This window comes from Cydia pomonella, chromosome 28 (assembly GCF_033807575.1).
Source record: "Cydia pomonella isolate Wapato2018A chromosome 28, ilCydPomo1, whole genome shotgun sequence".
NCBI classification, from domain to species: domain Eukaryota; kingdom Metazoa; phylum Arthropoda; class Insecta; order Lepidoptera; family Tortricidae; genus Cydia; species Cydia pomonella.
Genome location: NC_084730.1, coordinates 3,406,761 through 3,431,180, shown reverse-complemented (window position 1 = coordinate 3,431,180; position 24,420 = coordinate 3,406,761). Strand labels below are relative to the sequence as shown.

Here is a 24,420-nt window from a genome sequence, read left to right as displayed (position 1 = left end):
ATCATAGTATAGTAATAAAGCTCTTAAACAATCTATATTGACTAACTAAACTAAAATATATTATTACAAAATTAAACCTAGAAATAAAATAAAATCATCTACTATAAAATATACTTACCTACAAAAAAAAAGAACCAATTATAAAGAGAATACCCCTTCTAACAGGTAAGATGTAATATGATTTAGGTATATTGGAAGTATAATTCTAATAGACTAATACCGTTCGAGAAATGGAACCCTGCCCGCTGGAGCAGTTGTATGCTCACCGCGATCCTGCGCCGCCCCGTTGGGTTTTTAGACGATAGTAGGCATCCTCGTCCTTAAGTCCGTCATACCCGTCTTGCTCCCCTCGAGATGCGTAAAAGCATTTTCCCAACGTAAAAAAGGGCCTATGATCAAGCGCTCGGGACGGCGCGGCAAATACGTATAATTTGGATAAACTACGTAAAAACATAAAAGTTATTTTTCGCGCCACCAGAGGGCCTCGCTAAATGTACCTTGCCCACACCAAATTTTCGTCTTGCCCCGCCACTGCATCAGATCCAGGGGTCCATTTCTCGAACGGTATTAGTTTAATATTATTAGTGTATTGCCATGGTAATCCATAGGAATTGACAGTTCATGGACTAATAATATTAGTCTAATAACGTTCGAGAAATGGGCCCCTGGCATCATTATTAAAACAACAAAATTGTTCTAAAGCGATCTTCAACAATAGAGACTGTCCTCTTTTTTTAAAGATTCTAAGCAGCATTTCGACCTAAACGCATACACCGTCTTTCATTCATTCTGTATAGGCACTGAATAAGAAAAGTTTGACAAAAGGATGATATACTTATCACCTCTTTGGATTTACTTTTTTAAACTTCCCATTTGATATCAGATATGGCACTGTAGCACCGATCCTTGAGTACAATACACGTGAACGTTTGTAAATTTTTGGAAATTGGCAAATAAGGTATGTTTTATTTTATTTAACTTATTTTAATACCAACTATAGCTTATCTAAGCTTAGACTGCTCAGACCATACATATACAGAAATCTATTTATGATAAGAATTTAGCGAGCTTAGCGAAAACTTATTCTTACATAAACATATTTTTTATTTATGGTCACTTAGCAACTACCCTTACAGGTTAACCCTAATACAATATTGCCTTATTAACTATATCATTTATATTAACTTATCATAAATAACAACATAAAACATTTAAACAAATTCTTACAAATTTGGACATATTACATGAAAACAAGTCGGTTTGATAAATTTAGTGTACGGACGGTGCGACTGAGAGACACTGGTGCGACTGATAATAAGTTATTCAGACATATGTTTTCCCATAAACATCCATATTTCCATCGAGCTGTACTAGTGTAATTTAGGTGATAATATGTCGGGTATAACAATGTGCAAAAGAAAAATTTCAAAAATAGAAAATTTCCCATGAAATGTTCTCGGTATTTTTTTCAACACGTATTGCCAAACCTTACAGCTAGATTCGATTTCTATAACACTTGAAATTACGAACATTGAGTACTCGTAATGATTCCTGATCTGAACGGAAACTTTCTAAGTGGAAACTTGCATGAGAATTTTCTCATGAAAATATTCAAAACTTTCGGGAAATGTTCTGATACTTGCACATTGCTATTCGGGTGTTTTTAGCCAGCCAAACCAAACCAGCCAAACCAAACCAAGCCAGCGCGAATCGCGAACAAATGCGTCTCCGTTTCAAAAAATCTTAAATCATACGTCCGAGTGTTGTGTCCGAATGTTTCCTGTATTTATAATTAGTTATTTGTGTCCCAAGGGAGGAAAAGTTGCGTACCGCGTGTCAAATTGTTGGCAAACACGCGGGATGAAATGTCCTACGATTCTTCCTGTGGTGCGCATATTATTTTTCTGCTGGAAAGCGGCAACTTCGTTTAGTGCAGCGGGAGCAAAGTTACGCTTTCCGCCCGGAGTGCAGAAAAAATTATTTCACACCATGCATGAAATTAAGCACCACAAAAATATTAGGAAAACCTAGACCGCAGTTGTTTTGAGACGCAATTTCTATTTAGATAATAAATGCTAAAGAACTATAAAGAGTAGGTTTCCACCGTGACGTCATTGTTCTGTATTTTATAGAGATTCCATAGTGGCTAATCGTTTTGAACCTTCGAAAAAAACTGAATAAGAAACTGACTTGAAAAGCATTCAACTACCCTATTGTGTGAGCAGGTTCGATAATTTTACTATCCGCAAAACTATCTGGCCGGTCAGGTCATAATGCCATCTCTTTCACTCTTGGTTGGTCTTAACAAGGGTAAAGGAGATAGCATTATGACCTCAGTGGCCAGTTAGTTTTGCGGCAAGCAATTTTCATAATGTTCTAATAAAGTTTATTTTCAGTAGCCTTTCGTTAATCGTTGGTGTAGTTTGTTTAACTTAGGTAGGTTTCAATTGTTTATTTAACTAAAGTTATATTTCATAGTTTACTGACTGTCGATGTAAATGTTGTATTGACTTCTAAAAAAGTAAAAATTTTTAATTTTGTTTTTTGACTTAAGAGGATTTGTTATCCCACTCTTGAAACTTTTGTATACAATAAGTTCAATCAATCAATTTTTTGTGTTATGGCTCCATCAAGGTGTTGATCACAGTGTTGATGATTCTGCCAATGTCGAGGTTGGATAAGACACGGCTAGTATATGAATCTTATTACGGTCATAGACAGTGTTCGGTGGAGTATCCGATCTGCAAAGAAATACAAATTACGACTAACTAATAGACTACATACAACTATTAAACAATATGAACACTACACTATGTACAGAACAAACTACAGTTAAGTATTAAATCTACTAACTTATTGTACAATAATAAGTTAAACGTCCTATTAGTGTTTGACAGTCTAACTCAAGTAGTTGACAGCTCGTTTGTCACCCCTAATATGGAAGGTAGAGGCAAGGAGCAAAAACTCCTTAGGCAGGATTGTTACAAAAGTGTCCAGCTGTCAGCTATAAATAATTGTTCCAAATCTCTCTAGAGTAGCGCTAGAGTAGCTAAGAACCTAGGCGTTATTGACGGAGTGAAGTGCGCTGTCTATGATTAGATTTTTTCTCAAGTATTCTAGGTATTGTAGCGCCACCTATTTATGGTTTTTTGTCGGACACTTTTTGGTATATGGAGATTTTGTTCCTTGCCTCTACCTTCCATAACCTCTAATTAAGATTGAAGACGACATCTATTAGGACAGTAACTACAACACTTAATTGACCGAGCGTTATTGAAGGTCTCCGTTTCAGCTTGGGCAAAAATTATTTCGTATGTCTAGATGTTCTCCTCCGAAGGTCGCATTACTCAACCGATTCCCATTTAATTTTAGCTAGTTCGCTTATATATATTTGGCAACATCGCGAGACTTAAGTCACTATAGAAGCCTACGCCATAGATATACATAAAATTGTTTTTGGTACCATTGATTTAGAATTATTTAAAGAATATGGATAGGCTAAAACATTAAAAACCCAGATAAAATAAACATTAAAAAAGCTGACTCGTGAAGGATTCGAACCTCCGACCTCCGATAGTAAGGGCAATTTAGTTCAGATATGAATTCGGCGCTCTACCAACTGAGCTAACGAGTCCATGAATTATCCAGCGAATGTGAGGATGGTATGGCTCAGCGTGACGTCAGATATAAATATGGTGCAGCATGAAGTTAGTAGGTACCTCGTCCTAATGGTGTTATTACAACTACCTACTTTCTGCTGAAAGGAGCAGAGGAGGAGGAGGGTCTCAAGTGGTACCCTTCTTTCTGAGAGCTATGAGGCTGTGTCTGTCTTGCTGTCTCAGCAGTCTCGGCTTGCACCCTATCGCTGTGGGATGGCCTTTACAGGACCGCAGCGCAGAGAAAGGTATTTGATCAATCCCTCTGAACAGATGGCAGAAAGTGCCAGCAAAAAGTAAAACAGATAAATATGTATAAATGAGCGCTATCTCGCCAACAAACTGCGACCGCAGTTTGGCGAGGAATAAAGTGGTGTCACAATGTTATGTACCTTTATAATAAATAAATTTAAAAAAAAGAGATAGATAACATTGCAAGTGGACTGGGAACTGATAAATATTTTCAAAATTAAGATCAATAAAATAAACTAAAATCTTATAGACATAAAAGTCTGACTCGTGAAGGATTCGAACCTCCGACCTCCGATAGTAAAGGCAGTTTAGTTCAAGAATGAATTCGGCACTCTACCAACTGAGCTAACGAGTCTATGCATCATGCAGCGAATGTGAGGATCGTATGGAACAAAATGACGTCAAGAGACGTATTGCACAATATGATGCAATAGGGAGCGTGTATGAACTGTAGGAGGCAGCACAGGAGCTGTCGATTTTTTGGCGCGAGGCGTAAATGTGATGTTTTTTGTTCCGATGTAGCCCACAAGATGGCAGAACCTACTATGCACAAGAAAACACGTGACAAGTACATGTGCATGTTTATGGTTCCGATTCAGGCCACAAGATGGCAGACCCTCCAAGGCGCACGGTCCCTATAGGGCATCAACCTCTTATAGTAGTTCGATTCGAAGTTGGCCCGGAGCGGCTTATCTTTTGTCCATTTTTAACTTAAACCGCGCGTGCCACTACCTACAACAAAGGGTCGTATAGAGTCTGAGCACGGACTAGTCCAACGCTCAAAAAGCCAATGTAGGTGCGCTCTCCGATAACGTGCCTTTGTTCCGCATATCGAGGACACTTTTTGGACCGCTTTTGTAGCGTTCGACTCGCCGGCACTCAGTAACCGTATAGGGACCACACAAGAAATCGCAAATTATTTTTCCATTTGTTCATTTTGAATAGAGAACGAAATTTTGGTACCGATGACAGACGTATGAACAAACTAAATACAGAGTGTTGTTATCTAGATTATAGATACTTAATTTATTATATTATATAATATTTTGTTGTTAGAATTACATTAGATTAGAATTAGTAACTACCTAATAAAAAATGATACACTTATCGTTTTTTAATGTTTTCATTATTTTTTGTGTAAATTACCAAGTATTTTTATAAATAAACAATTATATATATATATTATCATTATTAAGAATCACTGAGATGTTACAATATTGTTTTAAAATAACATCCTATATGCGACTTAATGTCATAATGACGTCACCAGCACTAGTTATGTTTTTATAAGTTGTTATTTGATTAAGTATCTTCTAGATAACAACTGACTGACACTTGCATACTTGCAACTTCAACGATGCATGGCCCCATGAGATCTTTCTCTTTTACGCTCACTAAGACGTGATTAGAGTGACAGAGAAAAATGCCCGCAATTGACGAACTTAGATTTTCGCGGTTATAGCCCAGAGCTGCCGACCCATTCATAACAGGTAGTTGTGTAGCCAGCATAATTAGCAGCAGAAGTAATTGCGGCTTTTTTATAAAAAAAATTTTTTTTTATAGTATTTACAAGACTGTTTACTTTACACCAATTACACTTGCAATTTATGAATATGAATGAACACACTTATACATAAGACGACCGGTCTGGCCTCGTGGATAGTGACCCTGCCTATGAAGCCGATGGTCCCGGGTTCAAATCCTGTTAGGGCATTTATTCGTGTGTTGAGCATGGATATTTGTTCCTGAGTCATGGGTGTTTTCTATGTATTTAAGTATTATAAAATTATTATATATTATATTGTTGTCTAAGTACCCTCAACACAAGCCTTATTGAGCTTACTGTGGGACTTAGTCAATTTGTGTAATAATGTCCTATAATATTTATTTATTTATTTATAAGGGCCAGTTCAGACGGACTGCAACTCGACTGCAACTTGTATGGGAACTGCATGCCGACTGCACTCCAACTACAACGTCGACGTGCAGTTCCCATACAAGTTGCAGTCGAGTTGCAGTCCGTCTGAACCGGCCCTAAGTAACAGTGTAGAAATTATTCTTCAACTCTTCACTTATTCATACTCTCACAGCAAGCGAGGCACCAGGACGCTAGTTTAGACCAGGGTTCCCCCATCTTAAACGCCGGCAACGCACTTACGCCTCTGGTGTTGCAGGTGTCCATGGGCGGCGGTAATCGCTTATCATCAGGTGATCCATCTGCTCGTTTGCCTCCTGCGGTGGCAGTATGGTTCCATTTTTATCACTTGTCAATATGTCCGTCATTTTCGCGCTTACATACTGGTTAGAACGTGACAGGCATGGTGACAAATGATAAAGAGCCGACCATCTTAGCCCTACTGTATCATAAAAAAATGACGTTTACCCCAGAGGCGCGGCAGTGAGGTGACGTCATGTTCAGAGACTGATGCAATTGCATCATATTGTGCAATACGTGATTTGCTTCAATTGATCACAGTATTCGGCGACTGATGTATAGACTCGTTGGCTCAGATGGTAGAGCGCCGAATACATTATTGAAATAAACTCTCTCATTATCGGAGGTCGGAGGTTCGAATCCTTCACGAGTCAAACTTTTTCATTTTATTTTTGTTTAACCTAGTGGGTAAAAACTATAGGGACCGTGCGCGTTGGAGGGTCTGCCATCTTGTGGCCTGAATCGGAACCATAAACATGCACATGTACACGTCACGTGTTTCCTTGTGCATAGTAGGTTCTGCCATCTTGTGGGCTACATCGGAACAATAAACATCACATTTACGCCTCGCGCCAAAAATCTGACGGCTCCTGTGCTGCCTCCTACAGTTCATGCACGCTCCCTATAAACCTCTGAAAATTGTTTTTAATTTCTCATGCTCTGAAAGTGGGTCGTTGTTGTTCTATGAAATGTGCAGAAAGTGATACGTTTCTGCTCTAGAGCATTTTACTTTCCACGTACTTTTTTTTTTCACTTTTTTACGAAATGCAATTAAAATAAGTTTTTTTTTTAAATGGATTTGTTGCACAATTTCTATCGATAAATAACGATACTTCATGAAAGTTTAAGAATACTTAGTCATGTTTTTTTATAAACACATCATAATTTACTTTCCTTGTATTCGAAAATAAAAGTAGAGTGTTTGACTCGGGTGGAAGGCATCAGCCTCGAACTATTGTTGCTCTCACTGCTTTCGAGCACTAAACTACTTCGATAAAATTGAGTACCCTTCATCCCTTGGTCAACAATACAGGGTGATTCAGGAGACGTGAGCAGGATCAAGCTTGAGCATTCAGTAAGTTATAAGCAACTGTTTCGTACCAGTATTTGTGAGATTAACGTTCTTTTATTTTTTACTGTTCAAAGAAAAAATGTTTTGATTTATTTACGCCATGTATGGTCACCCTCTTTGTTTTATCCATAACAAGTGACAAATTGAATGTCATCGGAGTCTGGTTACTTTTGAAAAATCGTATCTCACTCAAGTGTGACATTTTGTTTTCTTCATAATCAAACTGCTGTCATAACGGTTAAAGAGGGTTTATCTTTCTTAATTAAGTATTGTAGGGTGTCCATGATTGTAGATTATCAAATTTGTCCTTCCCAAAAAGTTAAATAACAGAAATAAAGCGAGATTGTTTTACTTAAATATGATGGTGAACGGTTCATTAACATTTACTGATTGTGTATGCTTAGTCCTGCTCACGTCTCATGAATCACCCTGTATACTATTACATACATAGTTACATAGAGAAATAAGAATTAATAGAGTGCTCACTCCATACATCAGTTTTGGTACCAAAATGCTTATTATATTCGCAGTCGACATCTAGCATCGAGTAGCGGAACTCTCAGTACTCTACTCGACAATAGATATCGCGGCAAACAAAAAGTCAAATGCTCAACGATTTTCCGCTAATATTATAACCAGAGTAACCGGAACTCTATTTTCAACTCCTACGCTTACTCTGTTTATAATATTAGCTGAAAATCGTTGAGCATTAGACTTTTTGTTTGCCGCGATATCTATTGTCGAGTAGCAGTACTGAGCGTTCCGCTACTCGATGCTAGATCGGCATTATAATAACAATTTGACCATTATTATATGAACAAGTATAAGTACCTATGTATAATTTTTTTAATGATTATATCAAGTTCAAGCTTCTCCGCTTTCAATTAGTGATTATGTATGTAATGCACAAAAATTAGCTTGTATTTTATTATGCAATATGCAATGCAAAAAGTACTAAGGGTAAAACTGGACCCTATTACTAAGACTCCGGTGTCCGTCCGTCAGTGTCCGTCTGTTCTTCTGTCACCAAGCTGTATCTCATCAACCGTGATAGCTAGACAGTTGAAATTTTCTGTTGCCGCTGTAACAACAAATACTAAAAAGTACGGAACCCTCAGTTGGCGAGTCCGACTCGCACTTGTCCGGTTATTTTTAAACACATGTAATTTACTGTCCTCGTATTCTATATGAAAATTAGTGTCTAACTCGTGAAAGGCATCATTTCAGCCTCGGACTATTGGCGCTCTCACAGTTCAAGCAGACAGAAATGAGTACCTTTCATCCCTTGGTTAACAATCTACTATTTAGCCAGTAAAGTAACGTGTCATAAAAAATATAGTTTTAAATTTGAACTTAAATAGCTGTCAATAGAGTAGAAGATTATATCAGCCATATATGTATATATAGGTTGCATATGCGGTAAGGGGTTAAGTACGGTACCTTTTTAGGTGCGTAAAAATGTAAAAAATGAGCGCTGTCTCGCCAACAAACCGCATAAGCAGTTTGGCGAACCGCATAAAATTGATTATGTATATGTGCCTTTGAAAAAAAAAATATGTCGTTAGCTACTGTTGTTACCGACAGTACCATCAGACAGAACATTAAGAATATATATCATCATTGATATTTATTTACCAACTATGTTTTGAAATAACTGTCGTTATTTAGATAACACTAGTTCATTCTTACATTCCTATCATGATTAGAATTGTCATTTGTCACAATGTGTCTAGACTAAATTAGTTGCACAGGTAAAATAAGTGTTTTTTGTGTATTTCTACGAATACAGATTTCATACAGAATTTTTTTACCACACCACGGTGCCGATTTTTGAATTTCGACCGCCCGATTTCGTGTATTTCGTTCAATACTATTGCCACTATTAGGCATTTAAATTCTACAAAATAGACTTGAAAACGAGTGGTCAATACCACTAGATTCCCAATTTGTATCGCTTGTATGTCAAAAATAGCATTTCGCCGTTTTCCACAGATATTCGAGTAACGAAATAGAGCGGTCAAAATTAAAAAATCGGCCTCCTACTCGTAATTTAAAGCTCACTTTGTGATTAAAAAACTGAAAGAAAGTTGCACTTTATCCACAAGAGCAGCAAATTAATTAGATGCATGATTTTGAGTTGTTTCCTAGAACTGGTGAAATTAACTTTTAAGTAATGATTTTGAATAAAAAATATTTAACAAATATTATTTGGATTTGAATTTTGATTTGTGACATGGGTTGGTGTAGTGGAGAAAATTCGTGTGATTCGGTAGCAAAATTAATTAGTAATTAGTAATCATTTAGAAACCTTCGCTATGTTCAAGATTTCGCTTGCTCGGGTATCAACATTAACACGAGGCTTTAAATAACACCAAGGTGAAAGTCCATATATTATTTAAGCAAATAGGCCTAGCAACAAGCACTTTTAAATAGTGTAGTTGTACAAATACTATTTTAATCTAAATATCAGAGCAATTTAAGCAAATTAAGAAGTTTTTAAAGTTACAAATAAGTTTGCAAAAACAATTATGACCCCGTAAGGATTTGCCACACTGGATGCGTTCTGCGGTCGGCGGTCAGGTCAAATTGAAATATAATTGTAATGACCTGACCGCAGAACGCATCCAGTGTGGCAAATCCCTAAATTATTTTTTGTAAATTTACCTAGCATTATTGTACTGCGAACATTGCGACACATAAGGATATAACATGATATGACATTAAGATACGATCTTTTTATAGTAAGCGCCAACAAGCCTTCACAGTTACTTTAAAAAGCCCGTATCTCGTAATTTGTGTTTTTTTTTATATTGCGGGCTGAATTATTTTGCATGGTTAATATTTTTATTGTATTTCTAAGCAAAATCTGTATCAATATACTTCTTCCTTCCTATGCTGATCAACATTTAAATATTCACCCGTATTGAATTTATATACATACTTTTCTATCGTGTGATCCCTATTTTATTTTTCTTTTTGTCGTCAGCGCTTGTGTTCAGCCTGTATATCCGATGTCACGATGCGACTGCGAGGGGGTGTTCTACAGGGTGTTCTGCGTCAGTCTGCTGGTCATCGCCTTCACGTTCACTGTGATTTTGACAAACGTCTTCGTTGACATTGACAACTTGCTCAGCAAGAAGGAGAGAGGTAATTACAATTTACGATTAGTATTGGTATGCGCGGGCTTGGTTTCCGCAACTCGACGTCGTAATTCGTGCCTATTTTGCGTGATGGTGGGTTGTCGGCACTACTCTTGCCAACCCAACTCTACCAAGAAGCCTAGCAGACCCTTGATGTTGCCGACGACTTCTGGGAGAGACCCCGGGGAACCGAGGTATTGTGCCCGGTATTCTGCCACCCCTGGGCATTCAAGAATGACGTGGGCGGCTGTCTCCTCCTCCTCCATGCACGCTCTGCAGAGGGGGGTATCTGTAACACGTAGGGTTAGTAGGTGTTTGTTTAGTTTACAATATACGATACAATACATGCTTGAACTACAAGAAACTATGCTTAAATTAGGTACTACAGTTGTGTTTCTGCATTAGAAAAAAGGTAAACAATCTTGACGCGTCTTTTTATTGGAAATTATTGAAAAACGCTTTTTAAAAATGAGTTCAAGTACATTACTTATGAAACCAAAACTATGTAAATAATCTACCTACCTATATGATTTATGATTCATCATCATCATCATCTCCTAGCCGTAGCCGCAGGTGACTGATATAGCCAATGTTTGCAGCAAATGTACGACCACACTCGTCGCAGCACCCCTCCGACATAATTGTAAAGTATGGCCGCAGGTGGTCTGGCCTTCAGCTCGTCGCGCTTAGCGTCGAGTTCTGTGAGCCGCCTGGCTTCAAACTGACGCACCTGAGTCTGCACAATATGCCTCCAACGTGGACGGTCACTGGCTAGACTCTCCCACTTCGTTGGCTCTATATGAGCCCTCTTCATATGCCGTTTCAACACATCTTTGAACCGCAAGAATTGGCCGCCTTGTTTGCGCTTTCCATCTTGCAGTTCGCAGTAGAAGATGCGTTTCGCGACTCGGTCTTGGGACATGCATGATTTACGATTGTTACATATGTGACGCGACTTATTTTTCTGAAGTGTTTTTTGAATAAAATCACCACAAGATTGCTTACAAGCATTCAAAACAAAACGATAATAAGTTTTCGTTGCAAAAATTACTTTAGTAATTTAAACAAACAATATAAACTGAGTTAATTAAGATTTGTATTTAAAAATTCTACTATATAGCTGTAAATTCTTCGTATTTAACGAAAACTAGTACGATATATGTTGTATAAGTATGTCATGTCATGAGAAGCAGTGGTGGCCGAGTGGATATGACGTCCGACTTTCAATCCGGAGGTCGCGGGTTCAAATCCTGGCTGGTACCAATGAGTTTTTCGGAACTTATGTACGAAATATCATTTGATATTTACCACTAGCTTTTCGGTGAAGGAAAACATCGTGAGGAAACCTGCAATACATCTGCGAAGAAATTCAAAGGTGTATGTGAAGTCCCCAATCCGCATCGGGCTAGCGTGGGGACTATAGCCCGAGCCCTCTCGCACATGAGAGGAGGCCTGTGCCCAGCAGTGGGACGTATATAGGCTGAATTATTTATTTATTTATAAGTATGTCATAGTATGTGCAAAGTTTCATTACAATCCAACACGTAGTTTTAAAATGAGAACGAAACTCCGTTTGTTGCCGAGCGTGGATTCTTATTTATTGTATTGTACAAAAACCGTGATACTGTAAGCTTCGCTCTTACCTACATAGATATTTTACTACTTTTGATTACAGTAAACTTTTATATATATATATATGTTTTTTTTTTGTTACATCGTTAATCTGTTCGTGATCTGGGTTCTAGCAGAATTATCAGTGCTTCACCCGAAAGAGTGGAGCGTATTACTGAGCCAGAACCCTTTTGTTTTGCTGCAACGCACACAGCACTCATTACCTTTTATTGGTGCTTTTTGTTATTTATTTAATTTTTATTTTGCTTTTGCTATTGTTTGTATTATTTTTTGTTTAGTTGTGTGTATTGTGGCAAGCGAATAAATGGTTTATCTATCTATCTTATATTTTTCACCACACCAACTAGTAAAGGCCCTCTTGATTGTTCAAAAACGAATGAGAAAGTTGCATTTTATCCACATACAGCAAATTTTGAGTTATTTTCTTGTTAGCTGGTAGAATTGACATTTAAATAATTATTTTGAATGATATTTTTTTTATTACGTTAATTTGAATTTTATTTGATTTGTTTTTTTGGTAATTCACAGTTAGTATTTTCCTGGAGTTAGTGTGGTGAAAATTTTTGTCTTTTCTTAAAACACTCAAAAGTCGCAACACTCAAAATTCCACTTCACGAACCACTCACTACGCTCGTGGTAAAATTTTAGAACCTTTCGCTTGCTCAATGATTAGAATTTAGATTTTGTCAGTGCTTAGATTTGACATTATATTTGCACGCCTGCTTGCAACAAATACACATTGTCCCTGAATAGTTCTAACACGTTATGTTACTGTATTTTTGCAAATAAATAAATAAATATTATAGGACATTATTACACAAATTGACTAAGTCTCACAGTAAGCTCAATAAGGCTTGTGTTGAGGGTACCTAGACAACGATATATATAATATATAAATATCTATAAATGCTTAAATACATAGAAAACACCCATGACTCAGGAACAAATATCCATTGCTCATCACACAAATACATGCCCTTACCAGGATTTGAACCCGGGACCATCAGCTTCGTAGGCAGGGTCACTACCAGACCAGACCAGACCGGTCGGTCGGTCAGTGCTCGGGTATCAATATTAGCGCGCGCGGTTAAACAACAACTTTGCCCCCTTGTAAAACAAATAACTATTGCCTTGTTAAATATATTTTAGAATCAACAGAGAACATAGGAGTAATAGATCACGTCACTGATAATTATGAAGCTACCACAGAAATACCGGACTATTATATTGGAGTGGACACGAACGATGAGGGGCGCTACAGAAGTAAGAGGTCTTTAGGTAAGTCTTCGTTTCAATAGAAATTGAAACGTACGGTCAAGGAATTTGGCTTCTGTGCCATTACGTATCTTATCACATTGACAATCAAATATTACAAAGAGGAGCAGCCTCCACGCAAGGCGCCTCGCAAGAGCCAGTGTGGCACTGCGGAGTCAGATATTGCTTCTGATCTGAGTGCTGCCACGCCGAATACGGCGCTATATGTATCGCGCCTACATGTTTCCGCCACGGCAGACGATGAATACTCGTACCACGTTCAATACAGCGCCTATATGTGTATCGCGCCTGCATATTTCCGCCACGGCAGACAATCTGGTGAAATATGTTCGCAAGAAGATCCGTTACGAGATAAAGTGTTCCAGCTCGCGTCATTATGTGCATTTCAGCTCATTTGTGGTGTGCGAGCCGCACCTGGCCGCACGGTGTAATATTTCAGCAGTTCCGCCATACAAGAATTGCGCCACAAAAATGTTTTTTTAGTATTATAAGATTTTTACCCGACTGCCAAAGGGAGGTGGGTAATGTTTTTCGACTGTATGTATGTCTGTTTCTTTGTGGCCTCCTGTAGCCTAAACGGCTTGATGGATTTTGATGTATGAGGCTTCGTTAGACTCTTTTTGATCACGGGAGGATTTTTTTGGGTGTAACTAAAAAGTTATAAATAAATATTATAAAAAAACAAAAAAACCCGTCTGCACACTAAAAAAGAGGAAAACAAACCCACAAGAATATTGTTGTTGATGGTAAGTATCGGAGGCGGGGACCAACAACCAAAATGACTATAAGTAACCCTCTGTTGGTCCCCGCCTGCGATACTTACCATCAACAACAATATTCTTGTCAGGCTTGTTTTACTCTTTTTTAGTGTGCAGTCGGGTTTTTTGTTTTTTTTTTTATAATAACTATTTTTTTAATTATTATTGTATCTATGGCCTTAGTTGATTGAAAATAAATTATAATTGATTTGATTTGAAAGGATTACTCACGCTAGAACTGTCTGTGTCCGGGCCGTGTCGTCCGACACTTCCTTGAGTATAAACACTGCGTGATCACCCATCGTAGAAAACGAAATGTCGAGCGCCTCGACTCGGACCCTGGACCGTCCTAGCGTGAGGATGACTTTAAGCTGCTAGTGATCTCATACGAACGAAATGGTATATAAATCAAAATCCTTGACCGCGTTCCGTGTAAGAATCTTTTTAAAATAAGGCGGTTACATATTTTTATATGCTAAGACTAATAGTGCGTCACTGTACAAGTGTTAAGTAAACGTCATAAGTTTGACGTTAAAAATAACACTTTCACTCTCTAGGCTGTCAAAATGGCTGCCAAGTTATCTTGGTTTGACTCTAGTTTAGTTTTTTTCTTTTCCCTATACTTAATTTAAAAACACATCCACAATCTTTCGGTACAACTTAAAACTGCATTTGTATCGGTTTTGAACTTTTTACTGATATAAATTACTACTAGAAATTAAGCTTTTGTTTTTTTGCGTTTGTAGGTACAGTCAAGTGTAAAAATCTAGGTTCACGCATATTACTCAAAAATATGTCCCATGGCTTTTAATTCTCCGACATAAGAGCTATGGGACATATTTTTGAGCAACTTGTGTGCACCCATATTTGTACACTTGACTGTACATGATAAGAAACTATCTAAAGCAGTGCCTTCTGTTTTTAAAAGCAACTAAAAGGTGTAAGTACAAACTGACAAGCAATAGTTGATTCTAATCTGGACATATGAACTATCGGCAAAGTCAGAGACGTAGCTTACTGATTTAATAATATAACAACCATCGTTTTTAAAATATTTCCAGACTCGGAAAATTTCTTCCTGAGAATCAATAGCCCAAAAACGAAAAGCTATCTAACTAACAAGTTAGCGTCTTTATTAGAAGCGCTAGATGATGACGACTCGGAGAATACAACGCCAACTCCAGAAAATGGTAACATCTACATCAAAACAGTAAAACAAAAGAACAATATAGAAATTAATGAACTGCAACCAGAAAAACAAATGGGAGAAGACATTATATATTTGGCGTTACATAATATGTTACAAGGAATCCGATATGTCGATATGCATGAATTAATTGAAAAAATTAAGACTCTGGTCAGAAATTTCAAACGTGGCGACGGTCAGAAAGGTGAGCATAGCATTTTATGAATCTTATGATCTATACCCCGTTTTATTAAGATTAGAATTTTTGTAACCTCAAAAGTAGTGATAATTAACTTTTTCTTCCGAAATGCTAGGGTTCCTATGATATCTAATATTGCTGTATATGTACAATAATACGTAAACACCACTATAATTCAATGCATAGTTACTCAGATTTAATTTTGGAGGAAAAAAGTTACCACTAATTATGAGGTTATACAATTTATAATCTGAAAAAAGGGACTACCTATTGGTCCACCACAGAAGAATAATTGTCAGTTCTCTAGTCAATGGTAATAGGAAATACTCGTAGAATTGAAATTGGTTTGTTTTAAAATCGAACGAAATAAAACAAAATCAACTCTGTTCCATTTAATAATTTCATATGTCCACAAATTTCATTCTAGGTAATAACCAATGATCGGCAGCCGGTAGCAAGTTTTCGGCGAAAGTATTACATGGATATGATTCTATATGAATTTCGTACACAAATTATTTAAAATAGTAGTATGCATGTTTTTTATAAACAAATTATCATTGTATTACGAATTTGTTAGAACCTTGAATAAATACGATGAAATATCGGTTTACAGTCTGTTGATGTAGAAAGTTCATTCTCTTTATATACCTAAATAGATCCTCAATGTTAAAAGGAATCAATTTACTATATCAAACATAGAATAAAATATGATAATTTACTATAACAAATTAAATTCAGTGAGTGTTTAAGAATATATGGTCTTATTTTTAACAACACAGACTTATCCATATTATTCATTACGTTTACGTTAAAGTGACATATAATGCTACCGGTCGCCGATCACTATATACGCCGATAACTACCAGTATTAGAACGTGATGGTTGACGCTAGAGCAAGAGAGACGCAGCAATTACTGACAATAAAAAGTGCATTCACCCATCACCCAGATAGTAATCTGATGATAGTATTGATCTTTATACTATAAACTATGTAAATTTCAGAGAATAAACATGCTGAAACTATTGGAGAATTTTACTCAGAAACTACACCAAAAGAAATAATCATTGTTAATGAGGAACAAAATCTGGACAATGAAGTGAAATATAAATTTGGAGATAAGGGACTTAAGAGAGTAAATGCCTTTGACTTCAATAATGCTGCAGATGCTGACAACGAAACACGAACTAAAACTACTAGAAAAAATAAAAGTTAGTAAATAGATGTATTCCTTTTCAGTGTAATAAGTATATTCACGGATCCCTTTGTTTGGCATAATTATTGAAAGTCATAATGTAATGATAGTAATATTATCATTAGTCATAACTATGGCATCGTTAACTTTTCAGGAATTTCCTTAGGTTGTCCCATGTTAGATTAGATTTTTTTATGGCAATCCTGAAAAGTTACGCGTTTCTGAGAGAAACCAAATTATGACTAACGAAAATGTGGAGAAACAATACATTAGGACTTAAAACTTACAATACCGCCTGTTGTTTACCTCTTCTTTATGTGTTGTATTATTTGTACTGTTTCTGTATTGAGGTGTGCAATAAAGTATATTTGTATTGTATTGTATTGTATTGTATTGTATTGTATTGTAGAAGGAAACAATAGAGACCCTATGTGTTCATTATGTACGAGTATGTATTTATATCCTTTATCTTTCTAATGCCTTGTGGTACATTTTGATATTCTCCTTGGAACACTACGCTCTCTGAATATATCTCCTGCGGTAGTCGAATGGTTTCGTAGCTACTTGATTGGTCGTCGGCAGCGCATAAAGGTGGATGATTCCCTTTCTTCTTGGTGCAACACGTTGGCTGGCGTTCCGCAAGGCGGCGTGTTGTCTCCTTTATTGTTCTCCATATTTATAAATTCAATTACTTCTAACCTTACTTCACATTATCACCTTTATGCGGATGATCTTCAGATTTACTTGCAGGGCGTCACTGGCGATCTCGTGTCCATCATCAATAGGGTGAATAGCGACTTAGAGGAAATCTCGAAATGGAGTCGCAGTTTTGGCCTAAAAGTTAATCCGTCTAAGACACAGACTATTATAATAGGTAGCCCAAAACTGCTTCCCAGAATCGACTTTAACAACCTCTCACCTATTTACTTTAATGGTGTTTTGATTCCCTACTCGCAGCAAGTAAAAAACCTTGGCATCATTATGGACAGTACCTTATCGTGGGGACCTCAGGTGGCCGAAGTTAGCAGGAAGATGTTCGTGGCAGTTAGCTCACTCAGGAGATTACGGAACTTTCTTCCCATTCCTACGAAAATTGCTCTCGCACAAACTCTTCTCCTCCCTATTCTGGATTACGCTGACGTTGCTTATCTCGATCTCACTGAGGAGCAACTTAATAAGCTTGAGCGTATCCAAAATGTGTGCATACGGTTTATATTTGGGTTACGCAAATATGACCATGTCTCTCACTTCCGTTCGCAGCTCAAGTGGCTCCCTATTCGCTTACGTCGTAACTCTCACGTTTTGTCCCTTCTGTATTCCATTCTTTTTAACCCCGCGACTCCCCGCTATCTCAAGAACCGTTTCAGTTACCTCCGTTCTGTTAGGTGCTCCCAGAACTTGCTTCTTTCTGTACCATCATCCTCTTCTAAATTTTATAATAATTCTTTCACGTCTCAAGCTATCCGACTATGGAATTCTCTGCCTATAGATTTAAGGCGCGCTCAATGTCCTAATTCTTTCAAGAGACTCATTAAACTTCACTTTTTACCTGCTCCGTAATACTTTTATCTGCTTCCTTTTCCATACTTATGGCTGGCATTTATTATATATATATATATATAATATGTATTTTAATATATGTATGTATATGTATTTATATATCTTTTTTATTTATATTTGTATATGATAATTATATTGCTTAGTTTTGTGTTTATTCTGTGCTAGACTTCTTTTATTGCATCTGGAACACCTACTGTCATAACATTAATTTTTTTTTTTAATTCCGCTACCTAAAGGTTGTCTGGAAGAGATCGCTTTTTAGCGATAAGACCGCCTGTTGTTTACCTCTTCTTTATGTGTTGTATTATTTGTACTGTTTCTGTATTGAGGTGTGCAATAAAGTATATTTGTATTGTATTGTACATGTTGCTTTATTTGCCACCCTCTTCTCCCTTCATCTACTCAAAGATTAACTGGAAGAAATCCCTCATTCGTTCGCCGTTGTACCTAGCTTATCCTAATTGTAAGTTATTTTTATTGTTATTGTCACAAACTTTAATTGTTGAGCTATTTTGGATTTTACTTTACACTAAATATTTCATATCATTAGTATTATAGGGAGTTTCCTTTGTTTCCCGTGAAATTTTCCTGAACCTTTCCAGTTTTTTGAACCTTCCGCAACTTGTATATTATGCTGTGTATATGACCATGTAAGCTTGAATTGAAATCATATACCAAGGAAGTATTTAGTTTTCATTATTAATTGCCTCTTTGTTTTTAATATTTGTAAATTGTTATTTTCAGATCCAGCATATATATTAGTCGATATAAAACAGCACGATAAAAAGGAGGAGTAAGTCATAATTTAATATTCTTCACAATGTCCACTTTTTTTATACCACGACGGTGGCAAGCAAGCATACGGCCCGCCTGATGGTAAGCAGTCACCGTAGCCTATGGACGCCTGCAACTCCAGAGGTGTTACATGCGCGTTGCCGACCCTTTAAAAATCTGTACACTCCTTTTTTGAAGAACCTCATACTGTAGACCCTCGGCAGGTAGCTCATTCCACAACCGGAGCGTGCGCGGGAGGAAGTTCCTCTTAAACCGCACAGTGCGTGACCATTTAGGTTCTAGGGTGTGAGGATGAATACCCTGCCGACGGCGGGCGGTGCGGTGATAGAAAGTAGCCGTGGGCATCATGTCAAACAATTCTTCAGAGCACAGCCCATTGTACAAGCGGTAGAATACACATAAGGAGGCAAAGTCTCTCCTTACACTTAAAGGTTCAATACCGCTTGTGAGTTTGGGATCGTCGACGATTCGTACAGCACGTCTTTGAACTGAGTCGAAGGGCCCAAGCTGGCATCCAGGTGCTCCTGCCCAAAGGTGACAGCAATACTCCATATAGGGTCTGACTTGCGATTTATAAAGTAGCAGTCTTTACCTTGGAGTAAAGTATCGCTTTGCTTTATTGAGCACACCGAGTTTTTTAAACTACGATGCCAGATGCCAGATGACTACGGAATTTTATTGGACGCCACTGATTTTGTGTTACCTGCACAATGCAATCTTTGTTCAGTTATGTTACACGATACAAGCCTAATAATGCCCCATAATACTCGTAGTCCTAAAATTCTGCATAAGAGAAATTACAAAAGATGCGTTTTGATGATCATATAAAATCTAAGCGTGGCCTATAAAGAGTTAAACGTTATTTAGAAATCTTAGGGATAACTCACGCTAGAACAATCCGGGTCAAAACCAAGGCGTCCGACACTTCAGTTTTCTGTAGAAAGCATCACGTGATACATTCATAGTTCATAGAAAACGAAGTGTCGGGCGCCTCGGCCGGGCCCTTTTATGATAACCATAAAAGTACCTAACCTAACAATGTGTTAAAAATACTGTCACTACTTTTTTCCCTAATTAAACATAAAATACATACAACATAGTATTATTAGGTGCTCAAAAGAGGTTAAAGTCACACTGTTTAGGGCATTTTGCACTTCCCTCTACACTTGCAATTTGTGGGCGCAGTATACGCAACGGGCTTACGGGGCCCTTAGGGTCCAGTACAATAATGCGTTCCGGGTGCTGATGAGGCTGCCCCGTTTCTGTAGCGCATCGGGGATGTTCGTGACGGCGCGTGTGGACTGTTTTTATACTACCATGCGTGCACGCGCAGCATCCCTGGTGCGCCGGATCCTACGAATGATAGCGCATAGGGTTGACTGTCCCTACTTGTCGCACTGTGAGGGATTGCATTCCCCCATCAGTGTTGTTTTATTTTAAATTAATGTTTGTTGTACCTACTAACCCCTTCGTTTGTAAGTTCTACTAATAAAAATATGTGTCCTTGTGTTACATGAAATAAAAATATTAATTAATTCATTCATTCATTATTGTTTGTTGCAGAAACTCAAATGAAGATATTCAAGGCATCATCAAATTTATATACAATGGGAAACCAATCAAAATCAGAAGCGAAGACAGTTCTGAATCCACAACTCCTGTAATAACAATAACAACATCAACATCAACATCATCAACAACGACAACAACAACAAAGAAAAATAACAAGAAAACGGTAGAAAACACAATAAAACATGATGTCGAAGATTTCGCTGATGTCTTAAAAGATAAGTTCAAAAATAGACACATGCCAGATACCTACTTAAAAACAATTACAATGGAGTATCTTAAAAAGTTTGAAAAATCTAACGATTCTATGGCAGCGATTGAGAGGAAAAAAATACGAATAAAAAGAAATCTTGAATCGTCTTATGAGAAGCAAACGGAAACACCTCACACAAAGGACGATGATGAACTTTTTGTAGAAATAGAAACGCACTTCGATAAGACTGGAATGGAAGGAGAAAAAAAACGAAAGTTAGTGAAGAGTATTATCGAAAAAATACAGAAAGCTATTCGTTCAAGTCATGAAAATATGCCAGTAGATAGAAATCAACGCGAACCATTATTAAAAAGAATCCAAAGTCCACTTGATCGTGAAACGGTAGCGGGTCTTGCCGTCCAACATATCTCAAGTGTATATAGGACTTTGGATCCTATTAGCAAATCTATGCCAATAGTGGACCCCTTACCACTTGTAGCTAATCAAAACGGTGAAACATGGAAAAAACAAGATTCTAAACCAAAATTCCTCAGTTCTTCAAAATCTATAAATTCGGCGGAATTAAATCAACTATCAGTTGATTATACAAAAGATATCAGATACCCTGCAATACCTAAAAGAGTCCAACTTCCTTTATCGATAGATTCGAGTCAAGAAAATACAAATGCAGAGGACCTTGGTAAATTACAGCTTCTTTTTAAAGACATAGAAGGCACCGGGTTCTCTATTGGCTATAATCAGTATATAGATCAGGCACCAGATCCAGAAAGTATTAAATTATTCCACGGCATTGAAGATATAGTGAGAAAGTATCACCAGAAGAATGATAACCCTGACCAACTTGGAGACCACGTAGGTGAGTACGAAATGTATGGACAGGAATTGAAAAAACGTGAAGTCAACAATGATGAGACACCTCTGCGAACAAAAAGATTTGTCATGAACAGACAAAATTTTAGACAGGCTGTTAAAAGAGTAAATCACCATCGTAAAAATGAATACAATTACATTTACAACAACCATTACCGCTCTTTAAATACCTATAAAGAGGTACATGATATTTATAAAAGAAGTACAGAATTTCGAAGAAATAATTTACAAGGCATTATTTTGAAAAGAAATGGAAAATCATCATTAATGAATCCGCAAAGAAAGAAGCGCTCTGTAACTCTCAAGACAATTATGAATTCCAATAAGAAAATGAGGGTCAATAAATATTTAAATACTAAAACTTTTCCACGACAGACACGATACTTCAGAAAGAACAAACGCAGTAAACGACAGGTAGACAATAGCAAAGCTATTGATAAAACTGGGTTAGTAAGTGAAAATAATAACATGTTGATAGTTTCTGATGGGGACATCTATAATGATAACATTGCAATTAAGCAAAGTCAAAAACCAGATTTATTTTTTATTGAATTAATGAAATCGAATAACGAAGATACTCTTCTTAAAAATAAACCTCTTTTTCAACCAAGCAACCAACCATTCAGCTCACGTATTTCAGAAATAAAAAAACAGGATCCGTATAATACAAATCCTGTGCTTTTCAAAACCACGTCAAATTATTTTATAGAGAAACAAGAAAACAAAGAAAGAAATAAAAGACAGCTTCATACATTAAGAATAATTGACAGAGATATGGGTCAAAAAAACTCTGATATATATTCAAATCAAGCAATAATAGCTGAACTAGATGCACCACAAATAATAAACCGCGAGAATGAAGAAAGGGGCACCGAATATCAGTTTAGCACGTTGAATAATATAGCAAATATGTACAAAAATCCATTCAATTTTGAACGTATTATATTCTCAAATAAAAATCCCACATGGGAACGAATGATAGAAAATCCGCTCATGGCAAAATACCCTCATATTTTTAAAGACACTGAGACCAGAGAAGATCGCTCACACTTAAAACATGTTCAAAGAAGTAAAGAATCTGATACTCTTTTTAATAATGAAGATATTTATCAGTCTTCCAATGTGCAAGACTTATTAAAAGCTGTCGTGCCACCTCATAGGAATAACTACAAAGTTAGCATTAGACTAATACCTCGCGAGAATGACAATTATACTAAACCTGGATTTAAAGAAATTCACACTAGCATTAATAAGTCTTATAACAAAAGTGGTTTACTGTATTCATCACAAGTTAACGTTACCGAAATATCTAAAGTGGAAATACCTGATGATAATATAAATAGAACCCATATCTGCAGTCATCATTTGAATTCAATAATACCAAACATTAACGAAACTACGAAACCCTTAGAAATGGAAAGTGGTCTGAGAAATAATGTCCTGGTTGATAGACAGGGTAACAATGACGAAATAAACAAAGGTGTAATAAGTAATAAATCTAGTGAAATTACAACAAAAACTAACATGGAACTGAATTTATTGGACATTATTATACCGTCAAGTCCACGTAAAATATTTCATTTAAGTGTTGCTGATTTAGGTAAACTACTTTGCAAAACGATAAATTCACAAGATTCAGAGAAGTCATCAGCAACACAGGCAGAAAATCATACAGGAAAGACGACAACTATGTCAACTACAACAATAGAGCCGACAACAAGAGTGACGACTATTAAAGCAGAAAAACTTTCTACTTACGCCACAACGACTGTGGATCCTTTGAAGATGAAACTGCTCAAAGCAATGTCCCAGAATCAACAATTGACAAGTCACATATTGGATCGCATAGACCAAAATACTGATATTTTACAAGCATACCTATCAAAAATTTCAAGTGAATTAGCAAAGCTACCTGAAATTTACACCACAACTACGACTACGACAACTACGACTGAAAAAAATCCTGTGGCACAAAAATCAAATAAAAAACCAGCAGCAACACGTCATCAAAATGTAATACATTCGTCACCTTTACTAAAAAAGCGTATAATGATTGACACAATGGCGAATTTACCCATAAGTCAAACCAGTAATAGTAATGATCCAAGACAAAAGGGACAAGCAAAATATTTTATGGATACTATTTTTTTAAATAAGACAACTGTACCGCAGACAATACCGGGTACCGAGTCGCATAAGACAGTGGTTACAAATCTAGATGAAGACGAAACAAGTAAGCTAAATGCAGATCTCATTTCGAATATCAATTCAGACCCGTCGCAGGCGTACGATGACAACCACTTATTGAATAATATTAATAACAATGCAATTGTACAAAATAACTCCACTCACTACTAACAAATGTGACGCGTTCTTCGTACTTTGTATATAATTTGTAGTTTACATGTTTTATACTAACTTTTTAATAAATAATTAATAACATATGTGTCAAATTTTATTTTATTATCATTAACACCATATGCTTTGCAAATTATGATAGGAAATGTACAATCACTGATTTCATCAGTCGAGAACAAAACGAAGAAACCAGTCTGTCACAGGTATTTGCTTAAAAACTCGATGACATAACAAACATATCTATACTCTGTATCTTTAAGTATTTAAATAAAAGTAAACCAAATCTACCCTCAAATGGCTCCTTAAGCCACTTGAGGGTAGATGAAAACATTACATGACCAAATAATGTAGGTGTCAGTCAGGTCGTTCAGTAACAGATCCAGGCGGTTTTGTATCTGGTTGGTTAATCAATAAATGTTATAACTACCAGAAAATTTACAAATTGTTTGTTTACTTTTATTTCAATGCCTAAAGAT

The 24,420-nt window shown here is 36.7% G+C and overlaps 1 protein-coding gene and 1 non-coding gene across 3 annotated transcripts; one reads left to right on the top strand and one right to left on the bottom strand.

Annotated features, from left to right (window-relative positions):
- The first annotated feature begins 615 nt into the window (after positions 1–615).
- Positions 616–24,030, top strand: LOC133532931 (uncharacterized). 2 transcript variants are annotated; one of them, XM_061871798.1, is made up of 7 exons: positions 616–958; positions 10,182–10,342; positions 13,117–13,245; positions 15,062–15,391; positions 16,388–16,594; positions 18,883–18,931; positions 20,497–24,030. In XM_061871798.1, the coding sequence occupies exons 2-7, from the start codon at positions 10,207–10,209 to the stop codon at positions 23,942–23,944; spliced, it is 4,299 nt and encodes a 1,432-aa protein (XP_061727782.1). In that variant the 5' UTR covers positions 616–958; positions 10,182–10,206; the 3' UTR covers positions 23,945–24,030. The 2 variants fall into 2 exon arrangements, with proteins under 2 accessions (XP_061727782.1, XP_061727783.1); XM_061871799.1 differs by lacking the exon at positions 616–958 and having other exon boundaries at positions 9,938–10,342.
- Positions 3,541–3,634, bottom strand: Trnam-cau (transfer RNA methionine (anticodon CAU)). Its single transcript has 2 exons — positions 3,598–3,634; positions 3,541–3,577 (listed from the first exon to the last, which is right to left on the bottom strand). It is a non-coding gene; the product is annotated as a tRNA-Met (tRNA).
- Positions 24,031–24,420: the final 390 nt, after the last annotated feature.

Coding starts and splice junctions, on each gene's coding strand:
- LOC133532931 (XM_061871798.1), top strand. CDS start 10,207: ATGTCACGATGCGACTGCGAGGGGGTGTTCTACAGGGTGTTCTGCGTC. Junction 15,392..16,387: donor ACGTGGCGACGGTCAGAAAG/GTGAGCATAGCA, acceptor TGTAAATTTCAG/AGAATAAACATGCTGAAACT. Junction 16,595..18,882: donor AACTACTAGAAAAAATAAAA/GTTAGTAAATAG, acceptor TGTTATTTTCAG/ATCCAGCATATATATTAGTC.